The sequence below is a fragment of the Salvelinus fontinalis genome, chromosome 9 (assembly GCF_029448725.1).
Source record: "Salvelinus fontinalis isolate EN_2023a chromosome 9, ASM2944872v1, whole genome shotgun sequence".
Lineage (NCBI taxonomy): Eukaryota > Metazoa > Chordata > Actinopteri > Salmoniformes > Salmonidae > Salvelinus > Salvelinus fontinalis.
The window spans coordinates 44,462,370-44,484,214 of record NC_074673.1 but is presented as its reverse complement, the minus strand read 5'-3'; the positions used below and the strand labels follow the sequence as shown (position 1 = coordinate 44,484,214).

Here is a 21,845-nt window from a genome sequence, read left to right as displayed (position 1 = left end):
GCAATATCTCAAGACATCAATCAGGAAGTTAAAGCTTGGTCGCAAATGGGTCTTCCAAATGGACAATGACCGCAAGCATACTTCCAAAGTTGTAGAAAATGGCTTAAGGACAACAAAGTCAAGGTATTGGAGTGGCCATCACAAAGCCCTGACCTCAATCCTATAGAAAATTTGTGGGCAGAAATGAAAAAGCTTGTGTGAGCAAGGAGGCCTACAAACCTGACTCAGTTACACCAGCTCTGTCAGGAGGAATGGGCCAAAATTCACCCAACTTATTGTGGGAAGCTTGTGGCAGGCTACCTGAAACGTTTGACCCAAGTTAAACAATTTAAAGGCAATGCTACCAAATACTAATTGAGTGTATGTAAACTTCTGACCCACTGAGAATGTGATGAAAGAAATAAAAGCTGAAATAAATCATTCTCTCTGCTATTATTCTGACATTTCACATTCTTAAAATAAAGTGGTGATCCTCACTGACCTAAGACAGGGAATTTTTACTAGGATTAAATGTTAGGAATTGTGAGAAACTGAGTTTAAATGTATTTGGCTAAGGTGTATGTAAACCTCCGACTTCAACTGTAGGTGTGCCAAGCTTGTAGGGTAATACTCAAGAAGACTCAATGCTGTAATTACTGCCAAAGGAGCTTCAACAAAGTACTGAGTAAAGGGTATAAATACTTATGTAAATGTGATATTTCAGCTTTAATTTTTTATTTACAAAAAATGCACTGTAGCCATACCATAAACAACAACGGAGAAACATTTTAACACAGAACAGCCATTTATATCATTCAGCCGCAGTAGCAGCCAATGTGTGGTGTTCAATGGAGGCCTACATTCCATGAGACTTTTGAAAAAAACATGCAGGCTTGACATAAACCTGTTTTTTCCACTTCAGACACGGTGACTGAAAATGTTGTCTTGTTTGATGCAAGAAACCACATTACAAAATACAATTCATTATTATCCCCATACCACTACTACAGAGAATCAGACTACTGCATGGAAATATACAAAGACATATCAAAAACAGGTCAAACTTTGCTGTTATTCACCCCAAAATAAATGCACTACTAAGCAGGTGGGGGGTTTGCTTTGGTTTTACTCTACTTGGCTTTTGTCATTGACATAGAGAGGTAAGAAAACATGGTCAATTGCACATTATTCCCATTTTCCAAATGATCTAGATTTAAATTCGTGAGATTTGAATGGGATATCCACACAACACAACCCAAACAAATACTTTTTTTCATTATCAATCTGAGAGGATAATAAGACACATTATGTAACATTAAAAATCAAATATATATAAATATTGAGGTTCTTATTCTGGTGACATGTTGATTGGTTTTTGGCTGCCATTAGACAAATTAAAATAATCTCACACTTTTGTCCATAATAATCTCATCATGTAGTTACAGGTATTCCCAAACTGAGGTACGTGTACCCCTGGGCAATGCCGTCAGGGGTCCCCCCCCCAAAAATGTGATTCACATTTTAAAAATATATAATAATTTGTTATAAAAACTAAAAATGTCTTCACATTTTCAAACAGTCCATTTGTCACACTCGCTATCCTCAAACTCCCTGTCATAAATCAACAAAGGCGCAGCGTGCATATAGTTCCACATCTTTTAATTGGAGTGAAACCTAAACAAACAGGTAAACCGCAATGAACGTGACTCAACCGAGGTGCACACAAACACACACGGAAAATAATAATTACCCACACATTAGGTGGGAAAAAAAGGCTGCCTAAGTATGATTCTCAATCAGAGACAACAATAGACAGCTGTCCCTGATTGAGAACCATACCTGGCCAAAACATAGAAATACAGAAACCTAGAAAACAAAACATAGAATGGCCACCCCACATCACACCCTGACCTAACCAAATAGAGAAATAAAACGGCTCTCTAAGGTCAGGGCGTGACACCATTTCTATTTTCCAACGGGGCTGTACGTACATTTGGGTGAGGTTTTTTTCTCACCTGAGTAGCATCATTTCACTGCCAAAAATAAAATGAAACCATCTAGTGTTCAGCGAAATAACAACACAATGTCAAATACAGGTAGTCTAGTTTATTTTTTTAAATTTCACCTTTATTTAACCAGATAGGCTAGTTGAGAACAAGTTCTCATTAACAACTGCGACCTGGCCAAGATAAAGCAAAGCAGTGCGACAGAAACAACAACACAGTTACACATGGAATAAACAAGCGTACAGTCAATTACACAATAGAAACAAAGAAAGTCTATATACAGTGTGTGCAAATGGCATGAGGAGGTAAGGCAATAAATAGGCCATAGTAGCAAAGTAATTACAATTTAGCAGATTAACACTGGAGTGATAGATGAGCAGATGATGATGAGCAGATTATGGTGTGTAAGTAGTGATACTGTGTGCAAAAGAGCAGCAAAGTAAATAAAACAATATGGGGATGAGGTAGGTAGATTGGGTGGGCTATTTACAGATGGACTATGTACAGCTGCAGCGATCGGTTAGCTGCTCAGATAGCTGATGTTTAAAGTTAGTGAGGGAAATGTAAGTCTCCAGCTTCAGCGATTTTTGCAATTCGTTCCAGTCACTGGCAGCAGAGAACTGGAAGGAATGGTGGCTAAAGGGGGTGTTGGCTTTGGGGATGACCAGTGAGATATACCTGCTGGAGTGTGTGCTACTGGTGGGTGTTGTTATCGTGACCAGTGAGCTGAGATAAGGCGGAGATTTACCTAGCATAGACTTATAGATGACGACGTATATGTAGCGAAGGCCAGCCGACCACAGCATACAGGTCGCAGTGGTGGGTGGTATATGGCACTTTGGTAACAAAATGGATGGCACTGTGATGGACTACATCCAATTTGCTGAGTAGAGTATTGGAAGCTATTTTGTAGATGACATCGCCGAAGTCGAGGATCGGTAGGATAGTCAGTTTTACTAGGGTAAGTTTGGCGGCGTGAGTGAAGGAGGCTTTGTTGCGAAATAGAAAGCCGATTCTAGATTTGAGTTTGGATTGGAGATGTTTGATACTTGCAATTTAATGCAAGTCTATGGGCCAGGTGTACCCTCCACTCCCCTTGCAAAATCGCTGAATAAAGAGAACACAATTAAAAATACATACATTTATAATTCTTGTGCAATTTATATCCATAGGGTACATTGAGATTTTTCTTTCAGAATTTTTGGGATATCTGGCATTAGTGTGTAAGTCTACACTTTAGGGTCTAACTGTACACACGCCAAATAGCCTACACGTCAATCGCCAAATGCTTTTGGGAACGGGCAGAAAAGAATCTGGAAAAGAATCAGATTTCCAGCCAATTTCTTTATGCTACTACAGTAGCATACATGTCGGATAAAACATGTCATGACAGGCCTGATGGAAACAGGTAGGCTAAACTTTCAAAATGTTGACAAAACTAAATATGCTAGACAAGGTGGAATCTTGTTGTGTAGGTAAAATGAATTATGTGAGCAATGTTGGTGGAATCGCTTGGAATGATATACTGTAATAACCATCATGCCGAAGTAAACTTGAAGTCACGTGATGACATGTTGTGTGGTCCTCCCACAACCACTCGTCGGGAAAGCATGCAGTTTACTACAGATTAAATAAATTATGAGGAACTTCACAGGGTGGTGAAAGTGCACAGTGCATTGGGAAAGATGGAACTGAATCCATCTACATGTATTAACACTAGCTTTCAATAAAAAGGCCACAGGTCAGGAGGAACAGGCAGGATGTGGTATAGTTACACAATACACCAGATGGCGCTATATTTTTTTCTGTCATACTTTAGTCCCTTTCCTCCTCCAGTCCAGTGTCTCACAGTTTCCAATATGGCGGCATCCATAGCCAGGTTTTTTTCACGTGTATCGTGGCATGGTTCTTGTATTATTTTTAAAAACACACTCCCATGTATAACGTTAAGGTACGTGTTTCATCGCTCTGCAACAACCCAAAGTGGAATTCTTTTTTCGCTAAATAAACGGGGCATTTTGAAGGATGCTTTCCCCGAAAACGCAGCCCAAGATCAACTTCCTCAACTGCTGCAGTCTGGGTGCCAGACCGTGTACTGCGGATTCGACCCCACGGCGGACAGCCTTCACGTGGGTAATTTACTCGCTATCGTCGGGCTATTGCATTTTCGAAGCGCAGGACACAATGTCATCGCTCTAATCGGTGGTGCAACAGCACAGATAGGGGACCCAAGCGGGAAAACGAGCGAGAGAGAGCAGCTACCGTCTGGTGTAGTGGAGGACAATACAAGGGCTATCAGGGAGAGCTTGCAGCGAATCTTCACCAACCATGAACTGAATTTCCACAACGACTCTAAAAAGCTTGGCACTGTAACCCTATTGAACAATTTAGCTTGGTACAAAGACTGGAATGTGGTTGCTTTTCTGTCAGAAGTTGGCAGACGTTTCCGAATGGGGACCCTGCTCAGTAGGCACAGTGTCCAGTCCAGGCTGAAGAGTGCAGAGGGCATGAGCCTAACTGAGTTCTCTTACCAGCTGTTTCAAGCTTATGACTTCTACCACCTGAACCAGAATCATAACTGTAAGATCCAGCTGGGAGGGACAGATCAGCTGGGCAACCTGATGTCTGGGCACGAGTTCATACACAAGTAATGTTACATCAGATTCATTGGACACACACAGAGACATTTGCAAATGTACTGACCAATTATCACATCGATTCCAGATATTGTAGCCTAGCATCTGCATGGTGCATCAGACACCAGAGTGATGCTTCAAGGCCATAAATAGCCCACAGTAGTAAACATGCAATAACACACACTTGCCTCAACATTAACTGACCAGTGATGGCCTCTTTAATAACCATTGTATCAATTTCTCTGTAACAGGGTGACTGGACAGGACGTGTATGGGCTGACCATCCCACTGGTGACCAGCTCTGCGGGGGACAAGCTGGGAAAGACAGCAGGCAATGCAGTGTGGCTGAACAGGGACAAGACATCTCCGTTTGACCTCTATCAGTTCTTCCTCAGGCAGCCTGACAACAGTGTGGAATGGTAGGTGGCTGGAGACTGAGACCGCAATAGAACTGGCCCACTTATCAGAGCCTTCTATTTAGGCTTATATTGATTCTGGTATAATTTGATGGTTTGTTTGTATAGACTAGGACCACTAGGCTTAACCCGAGTCTGTGAAACCGGCCTTGGGCCCGTATTGAAGCGTCTCAGATGATGAGTGTTGATCTAGGACAAGGTCCCCCCTCTATGATTTAAAAGGCGCAACTAGATCAGCACCCCTACTCCGAGACGCTTTGTGAACATGGGACCTGGTGGTATTAGCATCTGAGTGCAGCCTATGTATGATGATGTTGGAGACTGGGTCGGGGTTGGTTGTGCTACCTGCAGGTATCTGAAGCTGTTCACCTTCCTACCCCTGGCCGAGGTGGAGAGGGTGATGGAGCAGCAGAGACAGGAGCCAGGCAAACGGCCTGCACACAAACGCCTCGCCGCCGAAATCACCAAACTGGTCCACGGCAAGGAGGGTCTGGAGAGTGCCAAAAGGTGAGGAGTGTGTCCGTGTGTGTTGTGTGAGTGCATAGGTAATTTGTGTGTCATTCATGAGGTCTCGCTTGGCACTATTAGTAATGCTGTGTGTGTGTGTGTGTGTGTGTGTGTGTTTCTCTCCCTCCAGGTGCACCAATGCCCTGTACCACAGTAACCTACAGGCCCTGGAGCAGATGAGCGATGCTGAGCTGCAGGAGCTCTTCAGAGAGGCCCCTTTCCATGAGCTGCTGCTGGAGCCAGGGACCACAGTACTGGATGCCTGCCGCAGGGCAGAGGCCATCCCCCAGGGGGCCAAAGGGTAGGGCTCCACCTTTACGTTCCTCTGTTCCTTATACCTGACCCGACTACCTCACACGGAGGGTCGCTCACTCTCTATTTCACTACTCGCACCTTTAGCATACGCATCATATGCATATCAACCCTTAAGGTGCGCAAACATAAGCACCATAAATATGGCATAAACTATTGTAAATGATGAATTGTATAAAGACATATTTGTGGAATTATATCCATGTAAAAATGTAAGAATAGATATTTGTTTAGATAGAGTCAAGGATATGTTTTGTATAGTTCTACAAAGTCTGAGTGAAGAACGTAAGCCTAAAGCCATATTTCGACACTTCCAGCCAATGACGCATCAACATTCTAGCAGTCTAATAAATACATTTCATATATGCTGTCGGAAGAATAATCATTTGGTTGTGTTTATGAAGGTAACATTAGAATACAAAAAATAACTATTATTTCAAAGAAAATAAACTAATAGAAATGATACTATGTAACTCTAGGCTATACGTTAAAACAAAAAACAACTAGTTCAAGTCCATCACAAACAATTTCAGTATAATTTAGTTTTGGCAGGTCTAAAGAAACATTGTGGAAATAAGAAAATGTGTTTTAACAAATACAGAATAGCATATTTTAAGTTGATTGTGTTATTAGTCTTCGCTTAGTAGCCAGAGCAGTTCTGCCGTGCGAGTGGTCATGTGCTGAAAGCATGGACAGCGGAGTGGTCATGTGCTGAAGGCATGGACAGCGGAGTGGTCATGTGCTGAAGGCATGGACAGCGGAGTGGTCATGTGCTGAAGGCATGGACAGCGGAGTGGTCATGTGCTGAAGGCATGGACAGCGGAGTGGTCATGTGCTGAAGGCATGGACAGCGGAGTGGTCATGTGCTGAAGGCATGGACAGCGGAGTGGTCATGTGCTGAAGGCATGGACAGCGGAGTGGTCATGTGCTGAAGGCATGGACAGCGGAGTGGTCATGTGCTGAAGGCATGGACAGCGCAGCTATTCTTGGAAATAGTTGCACTTTTTGAATTTTAAGTTATTTTACCAAGGTAAGTGTCATAGAAACTGCAGAATATGCTCTTTCTGATACTATATATACTGAACAAAAATGTAAATGCAACATGCAACAATTTCAACGATTTTACTGAGTTACAGTTCATATTTGGATTTCACATGACTGGGCAAGGGAGCAGCCAAAGGTGGGCGTGGGAGGGCCAGCTAATCATAAAGAGTATTTCCCCAAAAAAGGGCTTTATTACAGACAGAAATACTTCTCAGTTTCATCAGCTGTCCGGGTAGCTGGTCTCAGATGTTCCCGCAGGTGAAGAAGCCGGATGTGGAGGTCCTAGGCTGGCGTGATTACACTTGGTCTGCGGTTGAGGCCGATTGGACGTACTGCCAAATTCTCTAAAACAATGTTGGAGGTGGCTTATGGTAAAGAAATGAACATTCAATTATCTGGTAACAGCTCTGGTTGACATTCCTGCAGTCAGCATGCCAATTGCACGCTCCCTCAAAACTTGAGACATCTGTGGCATTGTGTTGTGTGACAAAACTGCAAATTTTAGTGGCCTTTTATTGTCCCCAGCACAAGGTGCACCTGTGTAATGATCATAATGATTAATCCGTTTCTTGATATGCCACACCTGTCAGGTGGATGGATTATCTTGGCAAAGGAGAAATGCTCACTAACAGGGATGTTAACAAAATTGGAGAGAAGTACGCACAAAAAGCGTGAAGCATTTCTGGGATCTTTTGTTTCAGCTCATGAAACATGGGAACAACACTTTACATGTTGCGTTTGTATTTTTGTTCAGTGTTGAAATCAAAACATTTAACCTGCATGTGACTCTGAAGTAAAACTGTCCCGTAATAGCTTCTTTTTAAAAAGTTAAATGTAAAAGAGAATAATATCAACTCGCAAGGCCCGCGGTCAAATGATTAAAATGAGCCCCAACCCTGATAAATAGGCATAACACAAGCTCATTATACTATTGTTGTTCTAAATGAAATCAACCTCTTCACCCTCCTTATCATTCAGTTAGGCCTCATTGAAATTTGATTGTGATTCGATTGTGAGGTAACGTGCATAGGGCTGTGGCAGTCTCAAGATTCTGTCATTGACCATCAATGAACATAAACATGTTTAGCATCTCCAGGCCTCTGCATACAAGATGCTGATGTGTGCCTTTGGAACATCTGCATTTAAAAAGTCAAATAAATCCATTTGATATACACCATCAAAATAAATATATTATTTATTTTATGCAGGTCTAAAAAAAACTACATGACCAAACGTATATGGACACCTGCTCGTCAAACATCTCATTCCAAAATCATGGGCATTAATATGGAGTTGGTCCCCCCTTTGCTGCTACATAAGCCTCCACTCTTCTGGGAAGGCTTTCCACTAGATGTTGGAACATTGCTGTGGGGACTTGCTTCCATTCAGCCACAAGAGCATTAGTGAGATCGGGCATTGATGTTGGGCGATTAGGCCTGGCTCGCAGTCGGCGTTCCAATTCATCCCAAAGGTGTTCGATGGGGTTGAAGTCTGGGCTCTGTGCATGCCAGTCAAGTTCTTCCACACTGATCTCGACAAACCATTTCTGTATGGACCTCGCTTTGTGCATGCTGAAACAGGAAAGGGCCTTCCCCAAACTGTTGCCACAAAGCTGGAGGCCCAGAATTGTCTATGATGTCATTGTATGCTGTAGCGTTAAGATCTCCCTTCACTGGAACTAAGAGGCCTACGTGCCGCAGCGGTCTGCGGTCCCGTTCAGTGAGCTTGTGTGGCCTACCACTTCACGGCTGAGCCGTTGTTGCTCCTAGACATTTCCACTTCATAATAACAGCGCTTACATTTGACCGGGGCAGCTCTAGCAGGGTAGAAATTTGACTTATTGAAGGACGGTGCCACATTGAAAGTTACTGAGCTCTTCAGTAAGGCCATTCTACTAACAATGTTTGTCTATGGAGATTGCATGGCTATACACCTGTCAGCAATGGGTGTGGCTGAAATAGCTGAATCCACTCATTTGAAGGGGATTCCACATACTTTTCTATATATAGTGTATGTTTTGTATTATTCTAAAGGTCTACTGCAACACAGCATGTTTTCGCTTCCCTTACAATAAATGTGATAAGTTTACAAAGTAAAACGTAAAAGAGAATATTAGCCCACGAGTCTCACGGTCAAGTTATTTGCTATAAACATGAGCGCCAACGCTGATAAATAGGCATAATACAAAGTCATCATTACACTATTGTTTTAAATGAAATCAACCTCTTCAACCTCCTTACCATTCAGTTAGTCCTAATTAAAATGTTAAAGTAACGCGTGCAATTATTGCCCATTTGTCATTCGTTCAGGAAGGAGAGCAGAGACACATTAGCACCTGGCTGGGTACCAATGTCTTACAATGCATTGTCTTGGTGGGTTACGTTGGGAATAGATGTGGGGGGATTTTTTATTTTTTAAGCTCTAAATAATTTTCTGTTTGTGATTTAAAAGTTCAGACAAATGAGCAGAAAAGTCAGGGAAAGAGCAGGACATTGCTATTTTTTGGGCCGGTTTTAATTTCATTGCTTGTTCCTCTCACTCCCTCTATTTCTCTCTCAAAATCTTCCTTTTTTTGTCTGTATGACTTTCAAACAGTGTTAACTGACTATTTCTGTGCTGTAATGTGTTATGTGCTGCAGGTATCGCATGGTATCAGAAGGAGCCGTATGGATCAACCACAGTAAGACAGACAGCCCAGAGCAGGTACTGATCCCTGGACAGCACCTCTTGGCCAACGGACTTTCTCTCCTCAGAGTGGGCAAGAAGAACTTCCACATCATCAAGTGGCTCAATCTGTGAGTGGCACTGGGACCTTAAAACTCCTATGGACTGTTTGTGGACTGGAGGTAGGACCGCAAGCTGGGAGGCTTGGGGGAAGGGAGATGGATATTGGAAATGGACCTGTATTGTTTCAATACATCCCTGTTGGTGTCTGAGGGGATGTAGTGCACTCTATATGTGTGGATTGAATGATGCTGTAAGATGTGGTATTAAATATATTTGTTAGAAGGCTTTTGTCTTGTTAGTTGTATGTTACATACTGTGTCCGTAAACTGTTTTATTTTTGTGATCATTAGATATTAGATAGCAGATTTGCCTACTATTGAATTTCACCACTAGGTGTCAGTATCGTCTTCTCTTTCAATGAGGACCGGGAAAAGCCTCCTTTAGCAAGCCTGAAGCAAAGCTCGGTTGCAAGACCCTAGTTACATCCAGGAATTAAAATTCAATGGGAAAAATATCTTACAGCTAAAATAGATGATCATTCTAAATAAAAAAAATGACAATAGGAATAGGAAACATGGGAAGTATATTTCCTGAAGAAAATGTGTGCTTGCTAGCTTGTTTTGAAGTATTTCTGGTTTTGAAATAAGTTCTAGTAGTGGTACTGACTAATGGTGCGTGGGTCAGCTGTTTGTTCACCTGCACCCGCCCGCAATTGCTAATAACCCATCTGCAACCGCCCGACTATATGTGATGAAATAAGATGTAGAAAATGCGCTAAAGGCAGCAGAACGATTTTTGACAATGGGTGCAGAATTTTTGGGGGGCTGATTTTGATATGTTTCTGCTTATAATTTCCGACATATTGGTAGGCTGTTTGTTAGTCAACTTGCCAATAATTAGATGCATGTAGCTTCGCTTCTGTCATTATATGTTTCCCTAAAAGACTACATAAAGCCTTGCTCACCAGAATAATGTCATAGATCCCTAGAGTGAATGCTTCAATCTAGTTGACATCAGTAATATTTTCTCTGTCTTCTTTCTCAGAGCAAATACGTTTAGGGACTGGGGAGAAAATTCAATAACGCAAAAAATATATATAGTCTGTGCAAAATGTCCAAATGACATCAGTTTGACCGGTTGTAAGGAAAAAGAAAGCTGTGAAAATGACCCAAAGTGTTTCTGATAATATTTCAGTTTGGCTTCGATGCATATTTTATGTGTTTGAAATACTATCAGCTTTTATGTTGCTCTTATGATGAAGACAGCACCTCTACAGATCTATCTAACTGAGCAATGCATTCTATCAAAATGCAGAAAGAAAGAAATCATATTTCTCCACTCCTGTTCCTAAGTCCAAATTTTGCCTACATTTGGTGTATAATTTTACTGCAAGAAATGCTTCATTCTGCCGGCATTATTATTAAGGATATGTGAGAGGTTAAAGACTTAGAGTCAGTGTCCAGATTTCAGTTTCCATTTAACCCATCTGAACAGGAGACTACAGTTCCCTTGACCTGCCATAGGCCTATTTGAAGTCCCGTCTTGTGACTGTCGGATTTGTACAGCGCCTCACAATCATCACACACATCATCCTCTTTTACCACTTCACTAGATCTTTTCCAAACATGACTTTTCTGGCCCTCCCTTCTCTTTATTTTCAACTCTCCTTTCACAGCTTTGGTCTTATTGAATTAAACTTCAACAATGTCATTTCTGCCTCCGTGGATTGACATTAACTTTTTCTGCCCGTTCCCAAAAGCATTATTTGGCGATTGGCTGTGTAGGCTATTTGGCGCATACAGTTAAGTCCTAAAGCTTAGGTTTATGCACTAATACCAGATAGCTTAAAATAATGACAGAAAAACCTCAATGTAGCCTATATAAATTGCACAAGAATTATACATTTTATGGATTTTTTAAGGTATTGTTTCTCTTTGTTCAACCCGCCCGCCATGCACCCACCCTTCAGCCACACAATATTTAGTGACCCAAACCCGTCCGCCATGCGGATTATGAGTCGACCCGCCCATCACTAGTTGTGACTCCAGTAGTAATGGTGGTGACTGGTTATAGTTGGAAAAGTATGTATATGGAAAGATTGATTGAATGGATAGCCTGAACATGGTGTCTAGCTTGAACGGTTCAATATTTACTCAGCGTTTCACCTAGGATGCCTTTCATTGGCAAGGGGGGGGCGCCACTGCTAGGTGCATATAGGTGGAACACAGTCTTGGTGGTTGGGGTATTTTTATTTGGTTGTTATTAAAATAAGCTGTTAATGTGTTTCAACACATGCTTTCTGTTTATATAGTTGTAACAAAGGCACTCCACAAATAAAATTGATTGAACACTTGAATTTTGGTGTTTTTAGTTTTACAGTAACATAAACTAATGAAAATGCTATTGTTATACATTAAAAAAAAATCTTATTCTAATGTTACCTAAGCTCTTATAAACCCAACCAAATTATTATTTTTGCAATGGCATATATGACATGTATTAATTACACTGTTAGAATGTTGCAGTCAGAATGACTGCTTATTAGCTTGAAGGGGGGGTCCCTCGAGACCCAGCAGTTCTAGTGTTAAATGGTTCAAGAGGAGTCGCGTTGCCAAATTTTCCCTATGTAAGTCTATAGCCCTTTTATTGCCATTGAAGTGCATTGGGAGCTCATTTAAATATTGTTGTAGTACTAAAAAGTATAGATGCTGTAAAAAATATTTTTGAATTTTCTCAAGGAAAGTTGGGGTGGTCTGCACGTTTGAAAGTTGGTTTGTGTTTATAGCTTATACGGTTACAGAATTTACACACATCTAAGCTGATTAAAGGATAGAGGAATTAATAATGAATGTATGAAGTGTTTCCATCATCCTGAAGTTGGTTTGGAGTTTCTAGCTTGAGTGGTTAGAAAGCAGTAGCACTGTGAATACTGTCTACCTCTTATGGTCACCGTTTATATACCTCACTACGTATAATATACCTCACTACGTATAATATACCTCACTACGTATAATATACCTCACTACGTATAATATACCTCACTACGTATTGAGTGGTTAGAAAGCAGTGGCACTGTGAATACTGTCTACCTCTTATGGTCACCGTTGACTCTCATGTTAATATTGCACATTTTAAATCAGAATAGTTCAAAAGGTGTAAATGGTATCAAAAAGCCTTTGACAACCAATCTAAGTAAGGTCAGTCAATGTTGTTTTTGGTGTTATAGATTAAACGGTTCAAGAAGAGATGCGCAGCCAAATTGTATCATTTTTAACATTGAAGTCTATGGCCCTTTGCTTGAAAAAAATCTTTAATGGAAATCAATGTAAGTTGGGGCTGTCTACACATTTGAAAGTTGGTTTCTTGTTAATATCTTAAATTGTTTCAGCTCTAAAGAGGCCGGAATACATGTAATGAGTAGAAGTATGTAAGAAATCCAGTGTCCTGCCTTCAGCATGCACACTAATTAAAAACAAGTGTACGTTTGTCACATTGTACTGCCAAGTCTGTCTCTATTGCAGATGGCAAAGAAGTTATTGATGGTTTGATTATTTTTTCAAAATTGTCTGGTTTCGATATATTGCAGATAAGATTGTTTTCCCAATGAGAGATGCTTGCCACTACTGTGATACCCATCACTTTTGCTGAGGTGACCACTGGTGACTTTGACTTAGCCCAGATAAGTAAATATTCTCATCTAAATCGTGGAGAGAAATAAGTCATCGCCGTGTAAAATAATAAAAATGTTCAGATTTGTAGAATGCTTGACATATGACAATGGAAGTGTACCTACCTCATGCAACAAGTTGCTTCACACTGACTTGTGTATTTTCAAACGTTTCAAATCATTAAGGTTGTATTACAATCTCCACATGTATTGAAAAACAATTAGAATTCTATAATTCACAAATAAAATTAGATTTCCCCTGTATATTTATTGTTACATTTTGGTGCTGAAAAACTCTGACACAGAGATAGACCACATTGCCATTCAAATATTCTCTCAACACGACGGTTTGTTTACTATACTGTTTACTGTATACTGTTTACGTTTCATTATTATGCCCTTTATTTCGTTACATCCACTGCTACAATGTTACAGATGCCTATTGTGATTACAGCAGGTTTCATGAAGTTTAAGTAACGTATTGAAGAAAGCCTTTGTAGCGTGTAGATAACCTTAAGGGAAATGGGCGGGTCTATACTCTTTAACCAATGAATGCCCTTCTTCGCTTTAAATTGCTCTCTGTGTCAATCATTTCTAGCCCAGTCAGCCTCCCTCAATCGCCATATTGGGTGCTGAAAAGGTTTGTCTGTTGTTTCTTCTCTCTTACTACGAGACGAAATTGACAGGAGTGGCTTCAGTTACGGCACTTTGTTTTGATGGTCTGTCGAGACTACTTTATCTCACATTGCCATATTGGAAGTTAGCGTTTCTTTACAGACCTATGCATGCGTTTGTGTTGATCAGCCGATTTACTCTTGTTTTGGATCGCGGTGAGCAAGGAGGAAATACGCATTTTTAAGTGTTCTATTTGGACGTTCTTTGATTCTCGGAAAATGTCAAATGTTCGTGTTTCAAATGGGAGCCCTACATTTGAAAGGACCGATGCTCGGTTTTCGGATCACCCCAAACCGTCAGCCTGCAGAAACCTTTTCGGCCCGGTGGATCACGAAGAGTTAAGGAGGGATTTAAAGGGACATTTGCAAGAGATTGAAGAGACGTCCTCAGCGAAATGGAACTTCGATTTTTCAAGTCAAACACCCCTATTAAACGGGAGATTCGAATGGGAATTAGTGGATAGTAAAGACATTCCACGTTTCTACAGCAGAACTCAACGATCGGCAAAGGGCCTTTGCCCCTCTGGGAATAATAATGTGGATCTTAATGGGAATAGTTGTGTGATTCCACCGCAGCCCTCGGAAAACACAGAAAGGTCGGAGAGCAAAGAGCAGTGCACCGGGCAGAGAAAAAGACCAGCCTGCCATGGTACGCGTTTATGAATAATGATGATAAATTCTAATCATGATGTCAGTCTGGCTGCTTTGTCTTTCTGCCTTCTGGCTACTTTTCCGGTGCTGGCTCATTCGCTGATGTAATTTTGTATCAGCCAGGCTCGACGTAACCTTGTAGCAGACTGTTTGTTTGCTACATGGTCGAAAGTTACCAGTTAGATGGCCTACTGTTAGTTATTCTAAATAAAAGCGTTACTGCAATTTATTAGCGTCGTTTTCACTAGGCTTTACCGGTAGCACATGACTGTCAAATTGTGAAGACATAGAATCTGATAAGCAAATCACTAAAGATAATAAAAAAGTAACGCCCTACGCTATTCGCAATACTTAATTTTCGAGAATATCATTTTAACCTAACTTTTTTAATTTCTCTTCCAGACCCCTCGTCCCAAAATAAAAGGTCACACAACAGTTCGGATGAAGTTCCTCGTTGCCCAGCCTTGGCGCATTCTGTAGAAAATACACCCAGGAAAACCAGTCCCAGGACTCAAACGTGAAGATGACAAAGGTGAGTAACTTGTCTGATACAACAGGACAGAAGGACTATGGTCTCCTGGAGCTTGCAATATGCTGGAGTTTCTTTTATTTCTAGCTCAGGCGACTAGTTTCATAGCTCGTTAGATATTGTCTGGCTTTAGTGAGATGGACTATACTGTTCTGGAACTCACCCAATATATTGGCAATTTTTTTGCAGGGTGTGTAAAGCTGTTCAAGTTGGGTTTTGTGAAGAGAGACATCACTTGACGTGTATTCCTGTAAGCTTTTAAGACCTGCTGTCTAAATAATATGTTAAGCAGTTGGGAATTTCCCAAGTTATGTGCAATTGCCAAGTGACTATACGCTTTAATGAAGCTCGAAATGCATAATGAACTATATCGTGACGTTCAATGCGGTCTAGTAAAGGGTTAAAGTCCAAGAGGCTACACATAGGCAACGTTTACTACAACCATTGCCACGGTGAGGTTGAGCTTCCGACGAAACTGTAAACAAGTCTCAGAACAACACTATAGTAAAACGTCAGCAACCACTGCCCTCACGAGAGGGAGAAGAGGCTTGTCTCCTCATTTTGCCTTATGCACGCTAGGCCCCTCTCAAAACATCTGTCCATTCTAGTGAATGAAAGCACAGTAGCCTATCAACGTTTTTTAATAGGCCTAAAGTTTTAATGAAACTTTAAATAAAGTGTGTGTTGGAGAGAACAAATTATAATTTGGAAAGTGAAAGTGTTCTGGTGAGTCTTGGTGCTTTGAATGAGTCTGTAGGGTGTCTTTTTGACTTCAATATTTCTCTTTAGGTTTCTTAGAAATGTATTGTCATGTCAAAACCAAGTTTTTTTTTTTATGCATTTGTATGTAATCATGTTCACGGTTGTACATTAGAGCTGATCTCACAACTTTTTAATTTTTTTTTATTTCTCTGCAGAGCTGAAGCCGTATTTCCCCTTTTGTCATCAAAAGCCTCAGTGTTGGTTGATTTTTGAAGAGGAACTACAAAGAAAACGAAACATATCAATTCTCCTGAAGGATGGGGACGCTGTGCAAGCACTGAATATAAACACTAAAGTTCTGGCACTCATAAAGTTACTGCCTCTAAAAGCAGTCAATGTAGCAGTGTGCAATTAGGTTTTACTTTTTTGCTCATTTTTTTTTTACTACCTGTGTATATATTTCTCTTCATATGTAGCACATAAAACGTATTGTGTTTTAAAAAATCCTTTATGTAAAAGGCGTGAATTTGATTTGACTTGAAGAATTGCAGTGTAGTTTTGTTTTCAAAATGCTGTGTATCTTAAGGCAGTGAGTGTAACCTGTTGAAGTATAATAAATCTGCCCCATTGAGAAAATTATTATGGTTTAAATAATTGTTCCTCATCAATATAGATCTTCATAGGTCATCCCTGTATGCAAGGAGAGAAGGACGGTACTTAATGTGTGGCCTTGTTGTTTTTTTTAAGGTCATTTAAGTGTCACTCAACCTGGGTTCTCATCCACCCCACAAACTATTTCTGTTATGACAAAAAAAGAGATCTGAAGTCAGCCAATTTTTTTTTGTATTTTGAGAGATTCCGGAATATCACATTTTTCCTACTCACCGTTTTTGAAAGTGTAGCCAATTGTATTTAAAGTTGTGGGAGGTTATCATTTGCTGAAGGATAGTCTATGTTAACTGTACTGGTTGTATGAATCGACTGTATCCTCTCCCTGACATGCTCAAATATGTCTTCTTTAGTTTAACGGTTATGTTACTTTTAATGAGGCGTTTCCATATGGGTGGAATAATGCCCTACAATACCAAATACCTGGTTGCTTCAATATGGCTGTCGACGCTTTCACCTACCATCAGGTTGCCTTGACATTGTACTCCTGCGTGATTAAGAAAGGTAATAGAATTTGTTCACCCCCCCTCTTCTCCATGACATTGTTAGACTGCTGACCATGCAAATGTAGCTTCGAAAATAACTTATTTCACCCAGTTACAATCAGCCTTTGTTCAGAGGCTAAGAATTGTCACACAAAAAAGCAGTCACTCTGCCTGTTTATTTCGTGTAAATCTTTGAAGTGTACATAACTGTGTAAAAACACTGAGAAATTATACTAACTTATTTATGTCAGGCTTTTTAAAATGTAGAATAAAATGGGGTTTTGATTACGGTTATCCAAAGTGGCATTTACATTATACTTTTTTTTTTTGTAAAGCGTATTTTTGCTAGTTTTTATTTTATCAAATTAGGTTGCAACCTGAGCCTGATAAAAAAATATTTGATGTGCATTTTGTATTGTGTGGTTATAAGATATGTTGCAATCAATTAAAACTGAGAAATTACATCTATCTCATTTGTTGGTCATGTTTGCACTGTTGATAGGAATGCTTTCCAGCCTACTCACACGGTCTCTCTCAGCCAGTAGTATACAAATGTTATTCTATTTAGATTACACTCATATCTATATTCCTTTGCTTCATAACTTGTTTCATATAGCCTATTTGTGAATCACAAGTAAAAATGCCCCAGGGCCCTGCTTTTAGGCATAAGAAAATAACAGATTGCTGTGATTGTGTTATACCTCAGTTCTCTCCATATTCACTGCTTTTAGAAGGATTTTAGACCATTTACAATTTTGGAATGAAGTCAAAGGCATGCAAAGATTTAACTCGATAAAAACGTATTTTTGTGGTTCTAGTGATTTTCATAGGATTTATGATTAGATACAGTATTTCAGTAAATTAAATTAGCGTTTTTATCAATTGGTGTATTCTCTTCGGCTCGAGGACAAACTGGAACCAAACTGTGCGTATTGAGTACCATTTGGCACATTACGTTTCCATGTTTGAAGCTTGAAGTAGCACGTAATAGGATCCGGTAAATACAAACGATGTTCTTGCTACTACTACGGTTACAAAATCAGGCTATTTTAATATATTTTAGCTTGTGTTCAAAATCAACTGTGCCACGGCTGCCGCCGTCTGTGCAGTGACACTCCCAATATGATGAAATCGTGGAGTATTTAAAAAAAAAAAAAAAGCCTGGTGATTGACGTTTGGGTCCTCCAATCCGGTTATGACTAAGGAAAACACACCGCTGTTGCATCCAGTTACATTTGTCTAATGGCATGTTTGAAACGATTCACTTTTATGCTGTCTACACGGGTCCACATTTGAAATACGCAAGTTAGTCTTAGTGCACGCGTTTTTTGTTATATTTCATCTCAGAGTGCATAAGTATAGCCGATAACCAATTAGTACTTTAAATGTATGCATACAGATGTTTTAACTGTAGTTTGACTTTGAATGAATTATAGAAAAATGCATGTAGAAAAAAGCATGTAGAAATATCCGTTGAATAAAGCAACAACCCTATATGATGTCTATATATATATCATGTTACTGATGTCTTTATATATTAAAGCTATACAAACAATATTTTGATGTAGATTGTTCATTTGCCTTATTTTGTAGCCTATTAGGTAATTAGTTTAAATGAAAAATATGAGTTTCCTCTGTTTTGTCATGAAGGGACAATGGCATATATTTATTTTCACTTTTTACACCAGAATTATGTTTTGTCCTAGATGTTTTACTGGGCTACTTGAAATACCATTTCAGCCCTATTTGGAGAGTTGTTTGCAACAATTTATAGGCCTACTATATTTTACAACTATAAAATGTAGCCTACATTTTCAAACAACATATTCGCCTACACAAATAGCATAGAAACATTTTATAGAATCAATTTTGAAAATATATCTGGTTCCCAAATCCTTTAAATATTTTCTATTTTTTAAAGAATCTATTTTGGAAATCATCAATGACATTGTAAAGATTAGCAGCAAAGCAATAAAAACATGTTCACAGTGATATTTGAAAATCTATTGCATAATTTGTCATGCATTTGTCAAGATGCACACCTGTGCCATTTCTCACCAAATTCCATCTGATCAGTTCCATGGCAATTTAAGACCTTGACCTTGTGGAGTGGTCAATTCAATCCATTAGTCTGATTCACGCACGCGCATGTACCCAACCATCCACTACAATTCTAAAAAGGTTTATTTTTTAAAGAGGATATTGAGTGTTGAGTTGGTAAAGGGCTCCTTCCTCTCCTTACCCTACTATAGCCTGAGAGCACCAGAAAGCAGGATGCATCAGGAAGACACCTGCGGCAGCAGCAGCTCTTAGTGGGCTCCTGATTCATTCTGAAGTGTGCAGGTGGGTAACCTTAGCTCTGCTGCTCACCCCCACTCAGAGCTGGGTCCATTGTCCATGTGTGTGTGGCTTTGTGCGGAAGGCCATTGTGAGGGGTGGGCGCTTGGCACTGTTGTGTCTGGGGCTCCCAGTCAGACAAAAGGGCCCGTCTAGGAGCCTCCGCAGTGCTCCGCCCTGCCGGCCCGAAATACTGGAGAGGAGGAGGAGGAGGAAGTGCTATCTGCAGTCTGAGAATACCACACTAAGAGTATCACTGGGGGACGGAGGGATGATTTGTGTCATTAAGTCATATTGGCATGGACAGAGGTCAAGGTCAATGTTAGGTTATTCGTGCCAAACATTGAGTACACTAATTTGTTGGTTCATTCAAAACAGGAGCCCCTCTGTTTTATAATGCTCACCAGGAATTCTGTCAGGCAATGCTGTTTTTTTTCTGTATAATTAATTTCTCTATAACTAAATGGTAAGTTTGACCACACAGGCAATCCTGGTTATTCTCCAGAGGCCCAACCAACAGTTGGACTGGAAATGTTCAACGTGAAAGTAGCCTACACTGTTATTACATTGTTATTATCCATGGGCACAACTTTCACTGGGGATGGGGATGGGACTCCCCCCCCAGTTTTATCATTGGAATATGATACAAAACAAGACAACTGTGTGCTTTAGGACCATGCGGATGCCTCCGAGCGGTCGGGTAGGCTGTTGGGAGTGTTTATCCGACAGGATAAAAAAAAATGTGTTTATGTCCCCCCCACTTCTCAAACCAAAGCTGCTACCCTGTTGTTTGTGCTTTTACCAGCAACATCTCAGTTTTGACAAAGACAGTCATCCAATGAGCCATAGACAAGACTATGGAGGCCAAAGAATATAGTCCATAATTTTTAAGTCCCAACTTTCAGCAAAGGCCCTTTGCTATCTCCTTGAAGTGTTTCAAATGCAAACATAAAACAACGCATGTTTCTCTACTTTATCCTTATTCACTCTGACCACCATAAAGAAAACCGCTATGAAGTTGAGAATATTCCAGAACATTTCTTTGTCTCAGTTTTATATGTGCCAAGCCAGACAGAGACTGAATTCACACTTCCTAGTTATATCAACAGCAACAGGTTATCTTTTCCTGTTAACCGCATCAGTACTTAATATAAAACCACTAGTTCCTCCCCATGTTTCCTGAATTGGCCACAACCAACGTCATAACCCAATCCCCTGGCACCATCTCCTACATGGGAAGAGCGCCCACAAACAAACACCTGCCTGTGTTCCCTCTTCTCTGACAAATACAGCACAATGATGGCCAATGAATAGTTGGAGATGAATGATTGGAGAGGGTGGAGAGAGAGGGGTGAATTCTGTGTAGAGATGAGAGATGTGATGCTGCGTAGCATCAAATGATAGATGTACAGATGTGTCTATGGCATGTTTAGTTTTTGTGGGGGAGCTAATGGTTAGGCCCTAATGCTCATTAAACGAGCGCACCTGCAGCCTATCAAAGAGCCTTTATCTGTTATCGGAGCAAATCTGCTCAAGTACGCAGATAGAACCGCGAAATCAAGCGAGGCAAGGCACACTCTGTCCCTCTCCTAAGTACCTCCTACCCCATGATCAGTATGTCTGTGGTAGGGGAGAGTAGGGTAAGTTGAGCCATTTTATACATTCAGCATCACTCCATCAAGGGAAATATAGAATTCTTTCCAACAAAGATATCTACATACAGTATACACTCACCGACCAGTTTATTAGGTACACCACCCCGCTCCGACGTACAGATGAGTCACGTGGCTGTGTCTTGCTATATAAAACAGGCAGACAGTCATCGAGGCATTCAGTTACTGTTGGATTGAACGTTAGAATGGGCAAAATTTGTGACCTAATCGACTTTGAGCGTGGTACGATCGTCGGTGCCAGGCGAGTCAGATCCGGTATATCAGAAACTTCCACCCTCCACTTTTTACACACAACTTATCTCAGAACACCCAACTTGTCGATCCTTGACACAGATGGGCTATTGCAGCATACGACCACAACGGGTTCCACTCCTATCTGCTAAAAACAAGAAGAAGCAGCTCCAATAAGCACATGATCACCAACACTGGACAATTGAGGAGTGGAAAAATATTGCCTGGAACATGACAGCGAGTTCAGTTTACTTGAGTGGCCTGGTCAGTCCCCAGACCTCAACCCAATAGAGCATCTTTGGGAATAGATGAAACGGGTTGTTCGCAGCATGAGTGTACCGCCGTCCAATCTGCAGCAACTGCATGACGCTATTGCGTCAGCATGGACCAACATCCCTGTGGAACATTTCCGACACTTTGTAGAATGCCCCAAAGAATCCAGGATGTTCTGAAGGCAAAGGACCAAAAAAAAGTGGCCTCTTGGCATAACTTACCCCCCGGTAAGGGTGTGAGTTGAGCCGCGGGACAGGGTATGTTAAGTCGCCTACACATTTCTGTACTGAATGAAATATTACCACTACTTTTTTAAAACCATGTCTA

General features: G+C 40.6%; 2 protein-coding genes across 3 annotated transcripts; both read left to right on the top strand.

Annotated features, from left to right (window-relative positions):
* Positions 1 to 3,821: 3,821 nt before the first annotated feature.
* yars2 (tyrosyl-tRNA synthetase 2, mitochondrial) lies at positions 3,822 to 11,983 on the top strand. Of its 2 annotated transcripts, none has more exons than XM_055934554.1 (5): positions 3,822 to 4,632; positions 4,873 to 5,040; positions 5,389 to 5,544; positions 5,675 to 5,845; positions 9,540 to 11,983. In XM_055934554.1, exons 1-5 carry the CDS (start codon positions 3,845 to 3,847, stop codon positions 9,697 to 9,699), a joined length of 1,443 nt encoding a protein of 480 aa, XP_055790529.1. In that variant the 5' UTR covers positions 3,822 to 3,844; the 3' UTR covers positions 9,700 to 11,983. The 2 variants fall into 2 exon arrangements, with proteins under 2 accessions (XP_055790529.1, XP_055790530.1); XM_055934555.1 differs by having other exon boundaries at positions 3,909 to 4,114.
* A 1,891-nt stretch (positions 11,984 to 13,874) lies between these two features.
* LOC129862673 (cyclin-dependent kinase inhibitor 1B-like) lies at positions 13,875 to 17,472 on the top strand. The gene is made up of 3 exons (XM_055934556.1): positions 13,875 to 14,617; positions 15,022 to 15,151; positions 16,066 to 17,472. Exons 1-2 carry the CDS (start codon positions 14,188 to 14,190, stop codon positions 15,138 to 15,140), a joined length of 549 nt encoding a protein of 182 aa, XP_055790531.1. The 5' UTR covers positions 13,875 to 14,187; the 3' UTR covers positions 15,141 to 15,151; positions 16,066 to 17,472.
* Positions 17,473 to 21,845: the final 4,373 nt, after the last annotated feature.

What these genes read in the sequence shown, in the direction of transcription:
- yars2 (XM_055934554.1), top strand. Translation starts at nt 3,845, where the DNA reads ATGGCGGCATCCATAGCCAGGTTTTTTTCACGTGTATCGTGGCATGGT. An exon ending in CCTGACAACAGTGTGGAATG is followed by an intron (nt 5,041 to 5,388) that starts GTAGGTGGCTGG and finishes TGCTACCTGCAG; the next exon opens with GTATCTGAAGCTGTTCACCT. An exon ending in GGTCTGGAGAGTGCCAAAAG is followed by an intron (nt 5,545 to 5,674) that starts GTGAGGAGTGTG and finishes CTCTCCCTCCAG; the next exon opens with GTGCACCAATGCCCTGTACC.
- LOC129862673 (XM_055934556.1), top strand. Translation starts at nt 14,188, where the DNA reads ATGTCAAATGTTCGTGTTTCAAATGGGAGCCCTACATTTGAAAGGACC. An exon ending in AAAAAGACCAGCCTGCCATG is followed by an intron (nt 14,618 to 15,021) that starts GTACGCGTTTAT and finishes TTTCTCTTCCAG; the next exon opens with ACCCCTCGTCCCAAAATAAA.